The 23435-nt window shown below is 38.7% G+C and overlaps 1 protein-coding gene across 2 annotated transcripts in view; it reads right to left on the bottom strand.

Annotated features, from left to right (window-relative positions):
* Nucleotides 1-23224, bottom strand: part of GNB1L (G protein subunit beta 1 like) — a 43576-nt gene extending 20352 nt beyond the window's left edge. Inside the window, exon 1 of one of the 2 annotated variants that reach the window (XM_034068377.1) lies at nucleotides 22648-22695. In XM_034068377.1, the coding sequence (XP_033924268.1) occupies nucleotides 22648-22680 (33 nt within the window). In that variant the 5' untranslated portion in view covers nucleotides 22681-22695. Of the gene's footprint in view, nucleotides 1-22647; nucleotides 22696-23103 lie in introns of those variants that run through there. The other variant, XM_005147744.4, reaches the window with a different exon arrangement.
* Between the last annotated feature and the right edge of the window lie 211 nt (nucleotides 23225-23435).

Here is a 23435-nt window from a genome sequence, read left to right on the forward strand (position 1 = left end):
GTGACTTAGGAGATGAATGGCAGTGTGACAGTATTAAGCATCTCATTTTTCTTCCAGCAAGTGCTGAACTATAAAACTGCATCTGTGCTATTTTCTTTATCCATGTGCATGGCCAGATCACTTAAGAACAAGATTTAATTAAAAGTTCTTATGTACCTAAATCAACAGGAAGTCCCATGAATCACAAACAGATGGAAATTTGGTGCACTGGTGCCTTAAAAACTCCAGGAAAGTATCCCTCTGTTCCTGCTGACACTTCAGCATCCTCACAAAAATGACATTTAGCCTACCTTGAACTCATCAGGTAGCTCACTATCTTTACTTATAGGAATAATGAAGTACATTGTGGTATACTGATACTAACAGACAATGGCTATACCATGCTTTGCTAAGCAGACAGCTACAAACATGCTAAATATGATGACTGTGGGATGGATAAAGCCCCCGGGTATATTTTTCAGAAGTGCCTAAGTGATTTAGAAGCCTAAAACTCATTTTCAAACAAATTTTCAATCCTAAATCTCTAGGACTTTTAAAAGTTTCACCCCAGGTGTCTGAAAATGAGTTCTCTAATTAGCACAACACTTATTTTCTTGTTAACTCCATCTTGCCTCAGGGGGACCAATCTGTTCTTGTTAAGTGAGGGTATCTGCAGCAAATTTAATTAAGTGAATTTGTTTAATATTTAGGCTGGTCTGAGAGCACAATCTGGCTCAAGGGCTTGCACAAGCAAAGCCCAATCTATAGAAGAAACCTCATTTAAGAGTCTCAGGGCCAGACTACTACCTGAGATATCCTCATGCTATGACTCCTGTCTCCGGTGGAAGTATGTTAAAAATATGAATCATTTTGCTTACAGCATTGTTTGTTTGCAAGAGGGTATCACCAGTAAGAGATGCAACACCTCATCATCATGCTCTTGTTTTTTTAAAGATGTTTTATTTCTTCCAGCCTTCCCTGTGCTGGTAACAGCATCCTCCTTCAGGGGCTGCGCTACACTCCCATATGCTACAGGCTACTAGAAATATTTTTCACAGGGTACACTACAAACCCCTGGGCTCCTGCATAGATTATATTTGCTGTGTGAGTAAGGAGTGGAAACCCCAGCTGCTCAGATCAGTGTTTCAGTTAGCAAACAGCTATGCACAGCACACACAGGTACCAAAAAGGGTTCTTCAAAAAAAGAAAAAGTTTCTACTAAACGCCAGAACAACTGAATTTCCTTCAAAAATATGTTATTTTAAGGCACTGTTCGTTATTAATATCCCTCACAAAACCTACTTTGTTTAGGTTGCAATTAGGATAATCTTCAAACTCTTCGAATTTCTATGCAGTCGTATTCCAGTATCATCACTTCAACATTTGATGTAAGCTTTTATTTAATGAGAGTCATTTCAAATATGTAAATGTCAAAAGGATTACCTTAGGAAAATCTCTCAGAGAATTAAAAACATTAACAGATTCCCACAGGAAAAATTCCAGCAGAATTCAGCAACTCTCCTGTTCCCACTCCTGTCATTTGTATTTCTATCACACATCGAAGCAAAACCAAATTGCTATTTAAAATATCATCCAAACACTCGCCTCCCCCTACAAACTCCACAGTTCAGTTTGAGATACCAATGGCTCAAGCAAAGACAAGAAAAAATCCTTTTTTTCTTTAGACTTATTTAGAGTAGTAAAAACTCAGTGGTAAAAGAACTTTTTCAGGTATAGGAGAAATAAATCTCTCTAGGCATGTCTGGCAAACTGATTTGGGACGGAAACCAGCAGGTGTGCAGACATAATTACTACTGCAAAATATTCAACACATCCAGGTGTGCTCACAAATAGATACACGAAATCCCTGTTATTTTTTGCAAATTCCTAGTCTACCAGGTGCCACCCTCCCAAAGGAAAAATCAGAGCAAATAATGAAAGAGAAAGATGTGAATAAATTGTTCTTCCCCCTTTCCATTCATACAAAAGGCATTTTTCAGCTTGCACTTCTGTGCCTACCTGTACTCACTCAAGTTTTGTGACACCCTGCCATACCATAGCTCTAGTGCATGAGTGTTTTGAAGTGGGTTACTAGCTTCAACTACAGAGGAAGTCAGTGGAAATAAAAGATTATCTCAAATTATTAATGCAGTACAAACAAATCTGGTTATTCCATTTCATTCACAATCTCCAGCATTAAGATACAGCAGGCAGCTCTTGCAGTATGAGCTTTCCAAACACAGTTTTCACGTGTCCAGCCACTGCAGACAACTGGGTTTCACAGTGGTGAAACGGAACCCTTAAAAAATGGCTGCCTGTGAATACCATGGCCCTTCCTCGTGCAGCAAGCTATACCTAGCTGGTGTGTTAGTTGCCTGAGTAGCAAAGACAAATCAGGAGGGTCCCAAACAGCACCCAATTCATCTCACTGAATTATGCCAGAACTCAGGAGGACTTTGAACCATCTTAGACATCCCTGGTTGACACAGAATGCTGCCTGGTTACATGGCACTTCCAAGAAGTCGAGAACAAGAACCCATTAATGAGTAGCATTTCCATACGTAATTAGAAGTGCTGCACAATGAGCTCAAGTTCACTTCACTTGATGGCAAAAGTTAAGTCTTATAAGTTACTGATTATAAAAGGTCTCAAAGCAGGTATATAGTTTGGGAAGCAATTCTTCCGACATGTTGTGACAATTTTTTTAAGCCCAGCTTCTCATTTTGCATGTACAAATCAAAAACTGACAGAACACACTGAAACAGGGAAGTCAGCAAAAGAACGGGATGTTGCAAGACCATCGTCTGAAGAAATCTCTTTACACCTAAGGTGAAAAGTAACTGACTACACAAAGAAATACCTTTTGTGTCCTGTAACAAGCTAACACATACAAACACTTCAGGAAGAATGAAACAGCCACTTTGGATTTTATCCAAAGTATAAAGCCAGGCAGCCTGCTCTTTGCGTTTGTATCCCGGTTCCACGAAACACACCATATCTGCTGTGTGCAAAGACAGAAATATGCACTAGTAAAAGTAAAATTGGTAGAAGGTTGTATAGCAGCTGCACAGATTAAGAGATGTATGAGTGTTACACAAATAACTGCAAAGGTCACAGATCCACAATACATGAAAATTTACTCGATCAACTAACAGCGCAGCTTTTAGTTTAAAGCTCCCTTTGCCATCTTTGGTGCTAAACTGAGATTCAAATTGTATTATATTTCTAGGATTTCTTCAAAGCTAATTAAAAATAAATTTCAAGTGGAAATCAGACATCAGTAGAAATCTTAAAATTTAGAAATTGATTTCAAGCAGAAATTAGAATTAGCAGAAATTTCTGATTTAACCAGTAGAATATACTAATAAAGAACTCTTAATTTTCAAGTAAGGATAACCAAATGCTTTCTCTTAAATTCGTTATTTTCTGTATTACCACCTAGCCATGACTACCAAAGTAAAGATTAGGCACAGTGATGTACATATTTCACATAAATTACACATTCCAAAAGCTAAAAAAAAAAAGAAAAAAATCACAGTGGTGGACCCATGCATTCATGGGAGCATTTCTGAGCTTGTGTTTCCACTGGAAAACACAGTATCTAGTTGCTGTACTCAGATTTCTAGATGGAATTCACTTGCTTGCAAAACTTGCTAGTTAGAGACAAATCAATGTCAAAGAGAATGCATGGATGTGATGGAGCTACACAATCCTTTATTAGCTGATATCATAAACCTGTTGCCACACAGCCAACATTACAGCTGACAAGAGCCTTTTTATAGCTGGGAACACTAAATGCCATCAGAGCTTTCATTCTAACTAGTCACCAAATAATTTCCAATGACTAACAGTGACTGCCTGCTCAGAAAAACACTTCTAAAGTCTCACTTTGAGAAGTGCTGCGAACCTCCATTTCCCATGGACTTCAAGGGAAGTTAGGAGGTCATCCTCTCTCAGGAGCTCTCGAAAAATTACCTTTGCTCCTAACATTTAGAATGAATGATGGAAGTTTCCACATTTTAATTGTAATAGTCAATGGACAGATAGCAAACAAAATGTCTTATCAGCAATTGGTGATATGACAAGAAATCTGATGGAAACAGAAAATGACTAATTATCATCATGCAATGCAACAGCTTTTTAATGACTTCCACTCAGATAATGGCTCCTCACAGTGTTAGCACCTTTTCTTGTCTCCAAGCATCCCCTGACTGAATGACGCTAAGCCACAATATATTATGATTTTAAATAATGAAGCGTACAAGGAATATGTATATAGATGTCAGTGTTTCACCTTCAGGAACACGAAACCCAGGCTGTGTCCTCCATCTGCAGTTTTTTAAAAAGTCACTGTACAATGATTATTTTCTATATGAAAACATAAATTCAGCCTGGGAACAAACCTAAGAATTACTGTAATTATTTGAAAGACACTGAGTTAGCATATGGATCTCATTGCCACTTACACATTTTGGTCACTGAAACAAAAAGCTATTAATCAATATGTAAAAGCCATAAATTAACATAAACATTAATCATTCTAATACTCCCACTGTGTCGGACTGATAATTTTTTTTCAGTCTTTCATTCTGACATATTTGCCCTCAGCTATCAGCTGGTTAACCTTTGTTAGCACAGTTAAACATTTTGGGCATTGCAAATCTCACCAAAGTAAACATTTTGGAGACAGCCAAATATCATGGATACATTTATGCCAAAAATACGGTGTCTGAAAACATGAGAGCCACTGCCTCACGTGTCACTGCACTAGCTTTTAATAGGGGAGTCTAAAATTTAGCATGAAATGCAGCAGAATCAGATTAAATTCTAGTGTTTAATAAACAAGTTGCTTTTGCAGATGAGGGAAAAGACACCCATCTTGTTTACTTTCTGAAACCATTAATTTCTTGGTAAAGTGTGATGATATAACTACAGCCAGCCTTGTTTGGAGAAAGAAAGCAGGCATAAAAGCTCACAATAGTTCAACTTTGCAACACACTCTCCATAAAATTAATGCAAAAAACAAAGACAACAAATGCCTAAACACTTTGAAAACTTTAAGAATATGGAAATGCACAATATAAATGAAAAGAAGTATCTATACGACTGTCTCTATATAGCACACCACCAGATCCCAAATGAATTTAAGTTGGTACACTTGATAAATCATTGTAATCTAGCAGAAAATTGATAAGCCAAGGACCATCAAATGATTGTTTTGAGTAGCCTCCAGTTCAGTGGTGCATAGCAATCTGTCAGCCACAGGGCTCTGTCTGCCCATCCTCCTTAATTAGGGGTGCTGCATAATGCAGCATCAGCTACAAATCTTTTGGTTCCAAGAGCTAATAATGTCCTCAGATAGCATGGGCTTAATTAAACATCTTCCAGACATTTTAGCAGACATTCCTGCAATAATCTTGTTTAGTAACAAACTATTAAAAAGAATTGACAGAGAAGAAATGCATCAAGTTGTTACAGCAACTGACATTATTTGGGCCAGAATTATATGTCTGCAATTAAGGATTCTGTAACTCTGAGCAATTAAAATATCACTTTATTTGAAAACTAATTAATTCTAAACACATATTTTTCCCATGACAAACTTTTATGATTATTTAATTTATTCCATTTTAATTACACTTTAATTAATCTACTCTTGTATAATATTATACTGTTATTCTGGCATTTGACCAACAAAGACAATAAATTGATTGCAGTTCCGTTGTGCAAGAGCAGAAACTGTCACGCCAGTTTCAACACCACGTTTATTTATTTGTCTGTTCTATTACTTTTCTTTTCCTCCCACAGGGCACAGGAACATGAAACACAGCACAAATCACATGACGTTTTGGCTACTATCCTTTTTTCTTTAAAGTGTGAAATATAACTTAAGAGTTTCTTGTATTAAGGAAATGTGTATGTAATGTGATATTACATAATAAAAATATAATCTATAGTAAATTAACATGCTTCTAAATCATACAGTGATTTATCAATTGGTTCCTGATGGACAGGATCATACCCAGAGTTGCTAGAAACAGAATTATTTCCATTGACATTGAGGTCTGCCTGGGACCTAGCCTGATACAGTGAACAATAAGAGAGGATAGATCAAAAACCATTTTCATACTTATCTAAAAATTACATGCATTCCAGTATGTCAGTAAGTTTTACAAGACTGCATTTTAATTTTGCATCATTCTCTTAGATTCGACTAAAAAGTATATAAACAATTTTTCTACTCTATAAATATTATATTTGGATTAAATTCTGGTAAAAGATACATACATTAATATTTGATTACACATGGATTTAGTAGTGTTGTATTTTATTTTGCTTTGGGCATAGTCAAAGTAAATATGACTATCGTTTAACAGTCAGATGCCCTCAAATTTCTTTGAATAAGAACTGACCCTGAAATTCACAGCTCCTGCAAAGAGAAAGTTCTCCAAAGGGGAGAACTCTCCTTTTGGAGGGAGGAGATACTGAGTAGTGACTCTTATGAAGACACAATGAAGCAACCTACTTTGCATGTACTTTTAAAACTCCTGCTCGCGTTTCTGGCTGTACGCTTTCTTCTGCTTATGAAATAACCCCCTATTGTATATGCCTTACCAGGAGTGAGACGCCTTGCAGAGGTAGGCAATTAAATTAAAATGCACTGCAAATTGAGCTCTGACAGTGCTTTCCAAAATACTTCCTTTACTTTAATCATGCTGTTTACATTTAATGGAATTAAGACAAGTACAAAATACCACCACAAAATGCATGTTCATTTAAAGAGGGAAAATAAGATTCTGCACTTGACAGAACAGGGTAAGTACTTTACCAGTATTGCCATAGCGGGATATACATTTATATCAAAGTATTGTACCTGTTTCCTACTCCATACTTATATTCGCAACATTTGTTTCCCTACAGTTAAAAAATATATTTTGGAATGGCAAATAATATAAGAGAAATTAACGTAAACACAGAGGGAGTATTAAATAACCAAAGTAATTCCTATTTGTACCCTGCTCATGTTTCAAACTCCAGATTTTGGATCTGATCTAACGTGTCCAAGCTACTAGATGATATTCGTAAGGTGTCTTACACAAGGAAGGGTTTGCAGGATTCAGTCTTTACACCAGTACTTCATACAGCATTTTCTCTTTGGAAAGTTTCTGCTTCTGTGTAAACTACAGTCTGTCTCTGAGACCGGCATTACTCTATGTATAGTAATGAGACTGGCATTAATATATGTAGATAAACTGATGCAGCGACAGTAAGTGACCTCCTAAGCTGGCAGTCACTAGAACTGGGGTTAGGACTTCACTCACTGACTCCAGGCACAGACAGTCCCCTTCCACAGCCAGTGAGATTCACACACCACATAGTATTTTAAGAAACAAAGCAATGTGGACAGTACTTTAATCTGCATCAATTCACTGACCTTTGAAAGTTCCTTCTAGCCCAAACCATTCTATGATTCTATAATTAGGCTAAAATTTTAAATCCTTCAATGAACTCTCAATGTCAGAAGCAACTGTATTTCAGTAAACATACCATTTGGTATATACATTTTACTTCCTGTGAGAACTCCTTCAGTATTTAAAAAAGGGAAGACTTAGTGTTATGTATATAACTTTTAAATATATGACTCAAAGGTACAGATTATGGAGTATTTTTATGCTATGAAATACCCCCCAAAATTTAAGCTTAATCACGAATAGTATGTGTATTTTGTCCATCAGGATTCCCATCCGATACAGCATAAGCGTTTGGATATGCCAAGTTATTGGAGAGCAAATTAGTCCAAGAAATCTAATAAGAATCACTATAATTCCAGTGCAAACAGGAATGACATTTACAAGGCAAATACTACCTGAATATCTAAAAATAATAATAATAAAAAGATGTTTATTTTAACAGTTTAGACTAAGCTGACACTTCAGATACAGCCCCACAATTGTTCTTTCATGCCAGTTTGGTAAGTCTATATTCATTTTGCATGAGCGCGTAGGATACATTTAGTTAAATATCTCCAAGGCTCTGAGATAAAAGTAATCATGTGTTATATAAATTGTTATAACGTGAGGGATATTAACAAAAAGTTGGTCCTACATTTAACAGCAGTTGACTGATGCTGATTCCCAGTTCCTAGCACTGTTTCCCATGTCTGCAATGCTCTGGTCAGCTAGTTTCTCTGTGTTTTAAGGAGTAAGGGTAACAACTGTTTAGCAAATGGAGAGAAATAAACCCAAAGTTACAAACTAGAGTTACATAGTTTACACATGTAACAACAAGCTTCATTCCACTCACCCACAATAAACTACTCCTGACTAAAAATATATTGAAAAATGCAAAACTGTTTTAGCGCCCTAATTTGAAGCTTTGAACAATTCTTCCATAGCTGAACTTGAACTCCCATCTTTGAATGTGTGTTGAATAGCCCCCTATTGTACCACACTTCTATGCTGGCAGGAACTGAAGTGTCAATCTTTCATCAGATAATCAGATTATGTCATGTTCCAACCAAATTCATTAGGAAAACTTTTACCAACCCTATTATCTCAAACCAGAAAATCTAGATCAAAGTATAACCGATTTTACAGCACAATAAAACTGTTTTAAATATTTAAACACTAATTAAAAGGCCTCTTTTGTTAAAAGTAAATAAATAATTGAAGGCTACCTCTTCTTACAAATGCAAGCATATTTATCTCATGCTTCTCAGAAAAACAGGACCAATATATGATGGAGTGGGAAGAAATGCACTTAAAAGCAGTCATTTGAGAAAATGGAGGTTGCTGGACTTTTAAATCATTTGCCTAAAGTAAGTCACACTGAGTCTCATTCTAGTGACAAAGCATTAACCCCTGAATGTCTTTGCTAATTGCATTTACATTGGACAATCATATCTACTTCATGTGGATGTACATCCAAAAGAAGAGAAGAAATACCTTTTAAGGAAATGCTACTTCAATGAGGAATTTCTCAGTAAATGCCTGAATGCCACTATATTGTAATTTGGTTTCTTCCTGAAATATGAATGATCTTGTCTCCTAAAAAAGTAAGTAACCATAATTAAGCCAAGCAGATGTTTTTTCTGATTTTTGAGCAGATACAACATCTGCATAAAACAAACAACATAAGAGTACTGAATATTTTTCCTTATCTCCATTTCAGGTGGGTATCACACATGGCATAAGAGGGAATCAAAGAATTCATATTAATATAAGTAATAGCAAGGAACTGAGTTTAAACTAATCCATGAGCAGGAGCAGTGACAGCAAATAATGACAGGACAGTCATCAATATTGATTTCACGTATTTTTCAGTACTACAATCAGATTCTCCATCTGTAACTCAAACTTTAAAAGTATGATAATTTACGGAAAGGAGATTAATTTAGCCATTTTGAGTCAAAGCCTTATTTCATAGCTTCATCCCAAATCCTGTATATTGTTAGGATCCCTTTCCCCTTTGAAGACTTAGTGAATGATTGAAGCTTCTACTTTCTGAGAAACAGATAACACAAGACCAGTAATCTGACTCTAAGCCACTGGATAAAGGCAGTTTGTTTCCTCTTAGCCCATCTGTCAACACCTCTTCAGTAATTAGTCCTAATTATTACAAAGGGCTAGCCTCCCATTCGCATTATTAAATCAGAAATAGTATCATAGCCAGGTACCTTTCAACGCCTACCAGACTGGCGACCTTCGATTTCATTGAATCTTCATCAGTATCCGCCTTTGGAAGAGCCTCGGCAGTAATTTTAGCATCAGCTTCAAAGATGCAGATCCCACAGTGGAATTCCAGGGATGCATTCATATACACACCCACATCATGTGACAGGAGAGCAAGCAACACAATTGACCTTTGCATTGTTCTCTAAACTCCCGTGATATAAAACACACATCTCTATTTTATACAATGGAACTGGGTTTTGCCTGTGTGCTTAGAAGTGCTCCTTTGAACTAAATGCTGAGAGGAAAAATAGTGAAACCGTGTCCATAAAGATGAAGGTCAAATCTTTGTTAAGAAAACAGTACACCCAATTTTTTTTCAGATTGAGATAAATTTGCAAGAAGTAAACAGTAACTAAGAATATGCACAAATATATTTAAGTGTGAAGAAGATCTAAAAGGTTTATTTTGTTTATTTTTGCCCTATAGCTTAAGTATTTCCCCAGAAAACAGGAAAACAAAAACGAGGATGACATTGAAACTCTCACGGAACCAAAACTCAATTAACTAAGGCTTTAGTCAGTTTTAAGCTCTTCATTTGTGTTAACATTCATTTAACTGACACAACGGAATAAAATAGATACTCTGAAGAACAAAACACTCAATTTCTTTTGATTAAAAGCCAAACATGTTTCCCAACAGCACATCTGAGACTACTAGTGAGCATTTGTTTACACTGGACTTCTCATCAACAGCAGAGTGCTACCAATTCCTCAGATACCATGAGCCGACCTGAGCTGCACTGGTATAGTTTTGAGTATCTCAACTAAAAGCTTGTTCCCAGAGCAGAGAAGATACACAAATATTCAAAGTCTCCATGTTAACAAACCCCACATCCTCTAATTTAAACAGACAATGTTGTTGTTGATGTAAAGCACACAAAAGACAAGTATTTTCTATCACAAAATACCCCCAACATTTTAAATAACTTTTCATGTCCTATATTAAAGTGCATTAGTGAGTTGGTTGTTTCTTTTTTTCCTCTTTGCAGGTCTCCTCTAAATGCTGCAGATGTTAATAACAAACAGTAACTAAATAGGTTTTTAAAATAAAGAATAAAAGTGCTGGATACTGTAGAAGAAGCAGTAGCCTAAATATTTAGGGTCTGATCAGGAGTTGCACTAAACAGTGTGCACAGGGAGGATGACCCAACCTGCAGGGATGTCATTGCAGCTCTGGGATGTCACTCAAGCCCAGAGCCTGGAACAGAGATCACATCCCAGATTCTGAGCCCCTGATCTGCAGGTGTGGTCAGCCCAAAGTCCTTCTTCTGTCTCATTCTCTCAATTTAGCCTACTTGGAACAAGCACAAAGACATCTCAGTAGCACACAGTACTGGAGCATGAAGAAACTACTCCAACTCAGCTTCCTACATACTTGTCCTGCATACCATCCTGCTTAAAGTACTCATGGCACCAAACAGCTTCACTGCACCTGGATAGCTTTCCACTTCAGAGATAACTAAAACTCACTGCCAAAAAAAACAAACACACAAACTTAAAATTCATTTTCTAAATTGTACGTTTTCCAAGTAAATGCCATGTTAGTAACATGCACAGTAACAGGCAGGCATTTGACTATCAATGGATCAGACTTTAAAATACATTAAAATTTCAGGTATCAACAATGCAATATTCACATGCTACCATTTTTTTCTTGATTATCCTATGAGAACTCAATGTACTAACAAGAATCATTCAACAAAAAACATTGTAAGGTTCTAGTACTGCAGAAAAAAATGCCCTGCAGGGTCTGACAACTGGTCCATCTAGCCTAGTATCCTGAATGCAACTGTGGCCTGCTATTTAGAGATGCTATTTAGAGAAAAGACAGAAGAAGCTTGACTGCTTTTGCAGTTCATTCCCCCTATACTCCTCCATGCACAATTGCTGTATTAATGATGTAACAGGGCACATAATTTCACTGTCCATTTGTAGTCCTGCTGTCTATGAAATTGTCTGGAGCCTTTGGAACCTGCTGATACCATTGCCTAGACTCCTGTGGCAAAAAAAAAATCACTATTTGAAGTTTCAGAAAATAAAGTTTTTTCTCTTGTTTTAAACCTGATTTCCTACTACAGTCACTGAGTGCCCTCTGGTTCTTCCATTGTAGGATTTGGAGGGCAACACTTTCATATTCAGCTTTTTCATCACTCTCGCGATTTTGTAAATCTTACTGATAAGTATCTGTCTTTTTCTAAGCTAAACAGTATCAGCCTGTTCAACTTCTCCTCCTGTGACAGTTACTCCATTTCCCTCTATCATTCCAGCTGCCATTTTCTGCACCATCTCTTAACTCCACTAGCTTCATCTGGAAAAGCAGAGAACTGAACATAGTATTTCACATATGAGCCCAGTGAGGTTTTCCGTAGTAGCAAAATGACATCCTCAATGAGATAAATCTTCAATGATCTCAAAAATCACAGGTCACTCTCAAGAGAGAAGTTACTTCTTACTGCAAACAGATATAGTTCCAGCTAATACACCTGGCAAAGGAAGTTATCTTTGCTCTCCGTGGTTGAGGATTTCTGCTGCAGGGCAAGCCAATAGAAAAGGCATAACTGTAAGTGTACTGTCCAAGGATCTATATCCGGAAGAAATAGCATAATATTTTAATAGCACTTCCTGAAACTCCTAAACTTCCTGGAATTACTAGTTAAAATCCCAGAAGAATTGATAATGTTCTCTGTCCATCCAAGCCTAGCAAACTGCTTCCCTATACCAATGCGTATCTTTTGAGGAAGAATTTTAAAGGTCCTGTCTGTTCTACATCAATGCTTGAGAGCTCTGGTCCATTTTTACAGCAATAAGCCCTGTAGCTTCTCCTGTTGTCCTGGCCCAAAATCCCTCTAATACATCATGCCAGCAGCTGTTTCTTTCCATTCCCAGCTACATGCATTTAAGTGGTACATTTTACGGTAAATGAGAACCTTCCCCATTTTAAGGCTATTTTGTATTATGAAGAAATGTTGGGAGTGGCAATGGGTTGCCTTCATTTCGTGTCATTAACGTTCATGGAAGTAAAAGTGGGTCAAAAGAGGCAACAATTAAAAAAGCATATGTGCATAATATAATCTCAAAAGAAAACAAGAAATCAGACCCCTGCAGGAAGAACAAAAGGAAATGCATCTTTCTTCCAGCTGCATGAGCCACCCAAGTACTGAGGAGACAGAACTGAAATCTCCCGAAGACTGTGCACAACTTCTCTGCAATGTAACCACAGCCCTGCCATAGCCTTGCTTATGCCATCACATACCAAAGTCTAGCAGCATGAATCTCCCAGGACACAAGAGCCACCTCTCCCTCTGGTCACCCAGAAATGCCTGTCTTGAAATGGCAACAAGATGGATGGATCCCATGGCCCTAATCAGGCAGTTTGTCCAAGTGTGGAGAGAAAGATAAGGCCCCATGTTCCCAGTGCAGTCCTTGCAGGAGGAAATGAGATCTGGATTTCATGAAGCTGCTAGCGAACTACCTCTGCAAAGCAGATACTAATTCTTAGATACTACACATCAGAATGTTTTATATAAAAGCTTCTGCAGCTTCCTCAGTTTCCACTAAGGTCCAAAGTACTTACATACATCAATAATTACACAAAGGTAGCACCACTAAACTGACACTGATTTTAAAGAGACTACTCACATAGAGAAGATATTTGCACACATCTGCAGTAGCCATTGAACATTAACTTAGCAACTGGCTTCAGCTCTCTCAAACACAAAAGTCTTCACAATAATGTGTTTTGTATAAAACCAGATTATAGCTTAACCTGCAAGGTCTTTGGTATGTTCCCTTTTCAAATTTGCAAGTACTAGTTTCAGGTAATAAGTCTGTGCCAAAGTACATTATACCTGCTATGGCAATAAATTCTTCATGGATGAGGTTTTATACATAAATTACCTGCATTTGTAGTCTCTGAATGCTCTTCTGAGTTTTATGAGATAATATGAATTATGAGCTCCTATGTATTTCTTGTAGGTATGAGACAGATTTTTTTTGCTACTACATGCAAAAGATTATGCAAGTGAGTTGCACTTTACACCTCCCTCCGCCATCTGTATTGAACATATATGATAACACAGACCAGTCAATTGCTTATGAGAAATGTACAGTCTGCTACAATGATATGTATGTATGACTTTGGTCTAACCGGGATTAAATACGAATCACATGGTTAAACAAAAGCATTAAAAATATCTGAAAGGTTTTTTCTAAACCGTATAAACTCAGATTTCTTAATCTGCTATTTCTTGGTTTAGTTAGTGGTACAATTTATGGTTTGGCAAAATAAATCCTTTTAAATAAATTGTACATTTAAAGTTTACAATTTATATTTAACTGAAGCTACCATTGTAATCTTTACAAAACTTGGCTGGATTTCAGTGGCTGGGCTTCACGTATTTTGCTGGTTCTGCTGGATTTTTAAAACCCTAGAGATCTGGGAAAGGAATGAGTCTGTTCACTGTTATTACTAGTCTCTAGTAAATAGTGTCAGTGACCCACTGTAACCTAAATCCTGCCCATTCTTCATAGATCTGTTGAGCAATGGGTGCTCTGGACTCAGTTCATACACAACACTCGCCTAAGAAACAAAGTTCCAGGTTTCCACAGGAGCTCTAATTTCAGGAATCACTACAAATGTGAACTGGCAAACAGTACCTGGACCCCAGTTTTGCAAACTGCCCTATCCCCACTAATGTGAATCAGTTTAGTAGTTTCAAAGGGTTCACAAGATCAGGGCCAGGATCAGCCATTTTTCTGTAAGGACACATTCTCAGTCTGCTGTACTCAACAGTGACAATACTTCAAAATGCACTTACAGCCACTGAAACCAAGAGGGAAAACAGCAGGAACAGCACAGATGGTGTGGGAATGCTTGCCCTGCTCCAACAACAGCAGGGGAAGGATCAGGTATGAAGGCTCACCAACAAGATCAGACAAAAGAGAAAACACTGAATCATATTAAAGTAATTACCAGAAAATAAGACTTCTGTAAAATATTTGCAATCGGCTCGTTCAAGCCTTCAGGCTCAGTCTTGTATTGGGCTGCATGTAGTGGCACCACCCCAGGAGGCGCTCCAGCAAGAGTGGGTGACTCAGTCACAGTTCCTCCCTGGCTCCCTTCCTCTCACATGGGAGAACAAATAATTTCACCCTGACCTGAATGCAATGTACTTCCACTTTACTCCTAACTACCTTGACAGTACAAAAAAGCCATGGCCTTGCTCCCCCTCAGCTTGCCCTACTTATATGACAGTGAGGAAGAATTAGGCACGAAGACCCCATTGTTGCTCCACCCCATTGTCTCTTCTTTCCCATCTCCCCACACCCAAACCTGCTGTCTAAAGCAGACATATGGGACACATTTACTTCCCACTCCTGCCCCGAGGTGCTGCTAGGGACAGGAATAATCTAGCATGGAGATAGTATCAGCATGAAAGAGAAGGGAATCCTAGTTAGGAAGAACACACGTCGTCACTAGATAACGATAACCACATTTAATGGGCACAAGCAGGAAGGCACAAATTTCAAAATTTTTTTAAAATAAGGGGTTATTATAAAAATGCCCAATTACACTATCAGGCACTAAAGAACACTCATGGTATAAAATCACTATAATTAAACTCTAAGTGCTGATCTCAATTATTTAGTAGTGGAGCAATAAAATAAGCAAGTGCCTTTAAAATGTTATTTTCACTGGGTAATCATAGAATACAAAAGGAACTAAAAAATGACCTGTCAGGACCTTAATCATCCCGTGGCAAGACAAGAGATTTAAGGCATGAGGATTCTTAGAGCCAGTGTCACAATTCAGATCTGAAACCCTCAGATCCACTTTTTTTCTGCAAGCTTACAGTAGAGCTAGTGTATGAGAAAAGAGAAGTGTGAATTCCTGCCTTAACTGCCTTAAAGTTAACATGTCACCTTAAAACTATTCACTTGGGAAAAATAAAAGCTTATATACAGACTAAAAATATTCAAGATCTGAAGCAAGTCCACAGTGGCCATGTCTGCACACGCTCCTCCACTGAAGGAGCTGGGCTCCTAGACTGCGTTCACCTCAGCTGTGGTCCTTGCAGAAGTCAGGATGGACAACACTGAAAAATTCTTCACGTTTGACATTATCTTATTTTTTAATAGAATGTGGCCCATTCATGTTTCTGACAAACTTTTGTTTTTTCTAGGTAGGTTTTCAGCTGAACAAAAACTGAGCTGGAAATGGCCAGTACAAACTAAATGTCCTATAAACTAAATGCAGACGATTATTCTTTGCTTCCTTACGTGCTTCTCCTTCACCAACAGCAAAACGCAACTTGTCAAAGAAGGCATTTCAAAGCAAGAATAATGACTGTTCCCAACCCCACAGCTCCATTTTTATTTTAAGTAAAAAAAACCCCAAAGGTCTTCCATTAGGTTCAGTGGCTGGGAGGGAGTGGGAAGAATGATGTGTTAAGCTGCAATGGAGGAAGTACATACTCCAACTGGAAAAACGGACTATAAAAAGTTTTTCTTACACAAACACAGGAGGAAGTAACCAACACCCTCAATTGTTGAAGTGAAAGGTGGGGGGCCTAAACACACAACTAGAGGGAAAAAAAGGAGAAAAGAAAAAGTAAAAAGTAAAAACTCCCGAATGTTTCACACGCTCCAAATTACTCTCAAATTTGAGAGCCTTGTTTGATAAGGTCAAACTGTTCTCAAGAGCAGACATGGCAAATCTCATGCAAAGAGCGTAAACGCTGTGTAACAGTACCAGGCTAGAGACCTTTGTGCAGTTAAGGCTGCATACCACCTGTTTATCTGGTACAGCACTATGGGCTCCCTTGCTCTCTGAAACTTACGCAAGTCAGGTGGAGAGCCCTCTGCACCTGGATGGAGAAAGGGATCAGAGTGCAAAAGAAAGGCCACGGTGCTGTGCTGCAGGAAAAGCATGTGCCACCATGGCAAGCAAGGGCTTCTACTAACCAGCACACTCCCAGCCCATCCCATTTAGTCACACAGTAACATGTTCACCCAGCTGGGAACCAATGTGGCATCATTATATATGTCAGAGGACAAAATAACCAAAGGGTCTAATGCAGGTGCAAGAACTCTTAACTACAGCTTCAGAAAGTCAAACAGGTCCATCACAGAAGGGCAAACATCCAAATACTGGCAGGCCAGACATGCAAATTGTAACAGGGCAGATGGAGAAAAAAGGAGACAGACTGAAGCTGGGTGCACTGATAATACCTCTTCTGCATCAGGCAACATCCTGTTAGAACAAGCCATCACTGATATAGACTCATACACTTCCATGTTCCAAGCAACAGTCCCATATATCAAGTGTTCTGATCCTAGCAGACAGAAAGTCTTGAAAAGAGATACAACCAAAAGAGAATGATAATCTATTACCACTTCAGTAGTCTCATATTTTTCTATTAAGGTAATTTTCCTTATCTGTGAAAATATATTGGCTCATGGCATTTAGTAAAGTCATAACCTTCTAGTTATAGAGCTCGGACTTGCCAACAATTATTTAGTCAGTGCAATGGAGTTAGGTCAGAACATAGACACATAGTATGTAGATTCTACAAATCTTTACAAAATCCTTCCTTCCCCAGCTAGCCACTGTATAAAAGGAGATAAAACCGCCCTGAAACTAGGTAGAGGTTTAGCTTTATAATGAACCTGTAGCTTCAAGGTAATTTCACTTCAATTTTTTACATGGGTTAGAACATCTAACATTTATAAATTAACACAAATTAAAACCAGAGAAGACATCACACAATATCCAAGTAGAGGCAGGCAGTCTACATTCTCTCCTGCCTCCAGAACATGACAATTTAATTTGGAATTTTTGATATTAACAATGAGAATACCACTAAATGCTTGGATAATAGAAACCTACCAATGTGTGACAAAACTGCATTTTTCTTCCTCTGCTGCTGACTTAATGAAGATACTAGCATTGCTTTGGGCAGAATAAGAAAGGCAGCATCATAGCTCAGCACTTTACACACCAGGAGAGTGAATACAGAAGAAACCAATCTGCTTTGCCCCTGGTATTAATGGCCAATGCAAAACAGACCACAATATTGGGTTCTTGAATACATTTTCTTTATTCCGCAGAAGGCACAGAAAGAAGTTTTGTGATAGGTCCTTCTCCCTCTTGATTTCGAATTGAGAATCCACAGCTTTACAGAGGTCTGCAAAGACATAGGTCTGAGCAACCACATTCCTAAATGGCTCCTATTCTCCCACATTTATGGCTGTGCTCACTTTATCTCATTGTTTTGTGGGGGAAAAAAAAGCCGAACAAAACCAACCCATGTTATGTGTCCATGTGTCTTCTCCACTACTCACCCTGTGTACACTCAAAATCTTCTCTATATCTTGTTTGCAGGTCTACTTCTCCCACCTCCTAGAACTAACTAGGACTTTTCCCCCAAATAGTCTCCTCACTTTCTCATGGCAATATTGGCACTAAAGAGTGTCAACTTATTCCCGACAATTTATTTATATGTGTAGAACATCATACAGTCCTACAATGTGAATTAAAAACCCCAAATCCTCAAATGCTCACACAATTCTCCTGTTTCTAGTTCTCAAGAAGTTACTTTCTTGATATTCAAACTCAAATCCTGATGACAGAAACTTGCATTTTAAGGAGAGGCTTGTAGAAAATTCTCATCAACTGAATAAGTTGGGGTATGCTTCTGGGTATGTATCACAATACCTTTTTCACATCACATCTACTCTACTAAATATACAAAGCACTAAGCAAGTGATAGTTTTGTCAGCCACCAGCTAATCAAATGAAAAATTATTAGACTTAGAAAAATAACAAAAGCAGAAGCCAGCTGTGCATTTGTTGGATGAAAATCCCAGTGTCTCCCATGTTAGCTCATGTGTATTTCAATTTCTGGGAAGAAAATAATAGGAGTTTCTCCACCCTTTCTCATGTGAGCCATAAACCAGATTTATTACCTAGGATATATACGGTGTTTTCTCCTGAGGAAAAAAGCAGTGGAACAAGTTCATTTTTTTCCCTTCTACAACTAGGATTTTCTTTATAATAAACACAGAGCTTAATTTTGGTATCATATGACCCTTCTATTTAATGCTCTGGTCACACTTTTTGCCTTTCTAAATCTTGAATTGTAGCATTTTCATTTCAGTGGGGAATCTACAGCTGCTCCAGCTGTCCGAGTGCAAAAAGTCTGTCCTAAGATTCCTATCTGGTATGTTTTAAGGCAGAATCCTTCCTTCCCTCCCTTAAATCAAAGAAATTTTGCATCTACTGAAAAACCATTGAATAACTAAAAAAGGAAAAAAAAACCAACCTAAAACAAAACCAACCAAACCAAAGTATTAGTCTAGGTTTCTTTCCAAATAGTTCTTGCCTTGCTTTATGTTATAACCAACAGTTACCCAGCAGCTCTGGGAAACTCAGCCTGTAAACATAGAGGTTTAGGACAGGGTTGCATCTCATCTGGGAAAGTTTTCCTGTACAAATTACTATTTTTTGACTGTAACGGTCACCTTCTGACCTTTAAAAATAAATCATGAAAGAGAAAATTTGCTGACTAAAATACTCCTAATTTGCTTACATTATGATGTTACAATTCTAAAGAACTATGCTGGTAAAGCCATTTATAGAAAAGGTGGTTTCCCTATAACTTTTACTTTTGAGATGCAGAAGAGACTGATTCATATCTTAAATGCTTCTGAATCATGACATAGCCTGGATTCTTCAGTTTAGTGGTCTGGAAAGCTTTAAGGCTAATATATGCCTTTTAAAATGACATCCAGTAATACCTGTTTTTTAAAGTAAATCTGTTGATTTGTAATCTAATATTTCTAGCCCAAACATAACACTACAATCTACTCTTGATAACTACCACTTATTGTTAATGAGCCACTTTTCCCAACATGGCAAACCTGACATGTCACAAAATTCCAGTCCTTTCAAATAATCCTATGACATATGAGCATTTACACCAAGCCATAAATGCTACGGAAACAGTTTTGGAACGACGAGCTATGCCATCATTACCTGCATATAACTAAAATGTATCATAGGAAGTACATTCATTACAGTTGTGAAATTATTTTTATTGCTTATGAACAGAAAAAAAAAATCCACTTTTTATTGTACAACTGTGCCAGTACAGACCTCAAAAGTAAGCTTGCTTAGGCAAAAATAGTGCAGGTTTTTCTGTAGATTTATTTCTTTCTCATTGTTTGTGATCACTTTTACTGCTCCACAGAGACCAGTAACTTGGGAAAACAAAACAAAAAAAAAGCCAACAAAAAAATCAACCAACAAACAAAAAAACCCTGAACACAAACACCCCTCCCCCAAAAAAACCACCAAAAACCAAAACCAAACCAGTAGCTAAGGTAGTTTTTAAGTTATTACTAATTTGAAACCTTCATTTGTACTACCAAATATATCTGAAGCCCATGCAAAAGTAATGTATCAGCACTATAACTCATAAGAGGTGTCCAAAAAGGAAAGCTCAACCTTTTATTTTAATCATTACTTTGTCTTCACAATCCCAGAAATCTCACTGACTAAAATCAGATCTATAATCCAAAGTAGCTACAACAAAACAATTTATTATAGAAGCATAGTCCAAGTAGCAATTTTCCACAATGAAGACAGTGCTTCATAAACGCAATTTTGGCAAAACAGAATATTCAGCATTGAATCTCCCATATAAACTAATTAGCGACAACTGGTTTACAGTTCTAACTGTTCCAATGAAGTAGTATGTTGTTATGGCTGAGCCTGCCAAGAAACAGTACTCAAAACAAAAAGGTATGCAAACATAAAATATAATATAGTCCAATATATTATATGATTGCCAAAACACTTGTATATTTAAAATGTAAGAACATGTACAGGTCAGGAGTTTGCCTTTCTTTGCAAAAAGAAACTCACGACATTCTAAAGTGGTCAACGGGATCAGCAAAGGCGTAATGTACTTAGTCAATAGATCCACTGCCTGGTATGTTACAATTCTAATAGTGTAATTCTAATATTGTAAAATAAGTCTGTGGACCAATTAACCAAACCCAGACTATCTGATGTTAGAAACTGGCACCTATTCCTGTGCATGCACCAACAAAATTTCCATCTGCAGAATCTTTATAACTGATAATGACACATCCATGCCAGAACAAACAGAATTAGATTTCATGATCACAGGACATTCTTACAAGAAGAAAAAACTAGTTTACCTGTAAATCAATAAAGATGTTACTGGGAATCATTAAAAAACAAGAAGTTACTCCAGTATTTTCTTTAAAATGTAGTAATTTTGTTAAAAATAAATAAGATGTCCTTTGTACTCCGTATAACTTATGCAGACAGGACAAATTGTTAGTGAAATGCTTCACGGTCATGAAGCCTTCCCTAGAAGCCTCACAGAAATGCTACTAAAATTGGGGGCCGGTGGAAGGAGCTTTGGAAGAATGACAGGTCACAAAGAGAGTGCGCTGAAAGCATGGAGAAGTGCTCTTCAAAACAGCTCCCAGAGAAGAGTAAAATCTAAATACGGATTTCCAGCTCTCATGTTCTGTTTTTAACCGAGCACACTGTGCATGTTTTTATACCTTGTTCATTTCAAAATGAAGCTACTGAATCTAGCCATTAGATTATTTTATACTGTAAAGTTAAATATAAAGGAGCTGTATAAGGCATTTTCTTCATCTCAAACAACCAGTACTATTGAGAAAAAAATAGTGAAAGAATACAAATGTATATCAGGATGCAGGTATCATCCAAACACTGCAAGATTACATTCAGAACATCGGCTAGATCTATAAAATGCTACATAGCAAACAAAGTGCCCATGTAGGAAATATCTGTACCATAGACTATGTTTCACATACTCGGTAACTGTGCAATACTTCGCTGCAGGATCAGAATGCCAGTAGAGGGAGCAAAAACAAAACCCCACTCCCTGAAAACTGAAAACACCGGTGCTGCCGCTCCTGAATGAGGAGCATCACATCCGGGTGTGTGTTGCGTGAAGACAGGAGTGGTCTTGATCTTTTTCTTTCCCCATCAGTTAAACAATCTATGCAAAATTCATTAAATCAATATTTCCTTCACTTTCTTATAGTAATCAAAAGTAAAACTCTAGGGATTGGAGTCATCTGTTGAAATGAGACTAGTTTTGTAGACTGCTGTAAGCTATATCTGAAGTTTGCATTATGAAATTATGGTGTATTAATTACGCAGTTACAGAATGACTCTGGATGGAGGGGGCCTCAGGAGGTCTGTAGGTCAATATCCACCTCACAGCAGGGTCAGCTATGAGACCAGACCAGGTTGATCAGAGCTCTATCCAGATGATACATACAATATTGTTTTTCCTATTACTATATGCATTATTAACAATATGCATGTTTTACTTTTTTAAATACTTTCAACAGAAAGGTACACAAGCACTTTAAAGCCTTCCTGAGGACTACCACTACAACTTTGCAGATGGCGGCAGGAGGCACAGAGAAGCAACAAGCCAGCTGAGGCCGTGCTTTCCATGGGTAGAACTGGGTTCAGCAGATGCAGTTCTCTGCCTCCCCTCGATCTGCTCAAGCAATGTTTGCGTAAGCTTGCTCACTATCGGTTACTTTTAAATACCTTGAAAACACTCATTTCTGTTGGTCATAAAAGTAAAGCACCGGATTATGGAAGAATTGTAAAATTCAATACATTAGAATTATAAGCTCCATTACAACTAGGTTTGGTATTTATGGCTCACTGATATTAAATATTTGATGGGGTGTATTCTGAACTCAAAGCACCAGGCATTAGCGCTACAGCTGCCACAGGAGACCTTGCATGGAGCCTCTCCAGGCAAACCGCTTCAGAGTGGCTTAACCACAATAAAATAGGTGCAGATTTGAATCAAAGTGTTACTTTTCTCTAGCAGAAGCCTCACGTTAGCCGCCGATGCTGCATCTCCCTCAAGCATTCGTCCCGTCTCGGGAGCCTTCCCACCGACACGCTCCTCTGCCCGTTCGGTGCCGGTGACCGCAGGGCACCCACGGCGGAGCCGGCCGAGCGCGGCCGCTGCCGCCTGTGTGAGGAGGCGCGAGGCGGGCGGGCAGTAACGGTCTCCAAGGCGCGCGCCCCGCACGCGGCAGGCCGAGGCCCAGCCCCGCCGCTCCGCCGTTGCCACGGCGACGCCACCGCGCACGCGCACATAAGCCCCTCCCGTCCCCCGCTCTTTCCCCTTCCCCGCAGTGCTGTGCGGGTGACAGGGGTGGGCTCCGGGCAGAGCCGCCGACACCTCCGGGTGTTGCTCGCGGCTCCTCCTCTGCCGAGCCCGAACCCCCCCATGGCAGCTGGGCTGTGCGGGGCCTTCCACCCGCCCCTCTCCCCCCGCCCCTCTCACCGAGCGCCGCTCCGCCTGCCGGGGGAGGAAGTGTGACAGCGATTAATTGGCGATCCTTCGCCGTACCTAAGAGGGAACCAGGCACACACAGAGGAGCGCCGAGCACCAGCGTGATGCCAGCAAGCAGCTTCTGACGTCACGGGGAAGCGCGCATGCGCTGTCCGCGCCCGGCGCTGCCCGGTAACCGCGGAGCATGTGGCCTGTACGGGCGGCTCATGGCGCTGGTAGCGGCCGGGGAGCAGCCCCTCTGCGGGCCTGGGGCGGAGAAGGGCTTCCCGCTGTGTAACCCGGGGGCAAAGAGTTTGAAACGTGTCGCTGCTCTGTACAGGCAG

The sequence above is a fragment of the Melopsittacus undulatus genome, chromosome 12, assembly GCF_012275295.1.
Source record: "Melopsittacus undulatus isolate bMelUnd1 chromosome 12, bMelUnd1.mat.Z, whole genome shotgun sequence".
Lineage (NCBI taxonomy): Eukaryota > Metazoa > Chordata > Aves > Psittaciformes > Psittaculidae > Melopsittacus > Melopsittacus undulatus.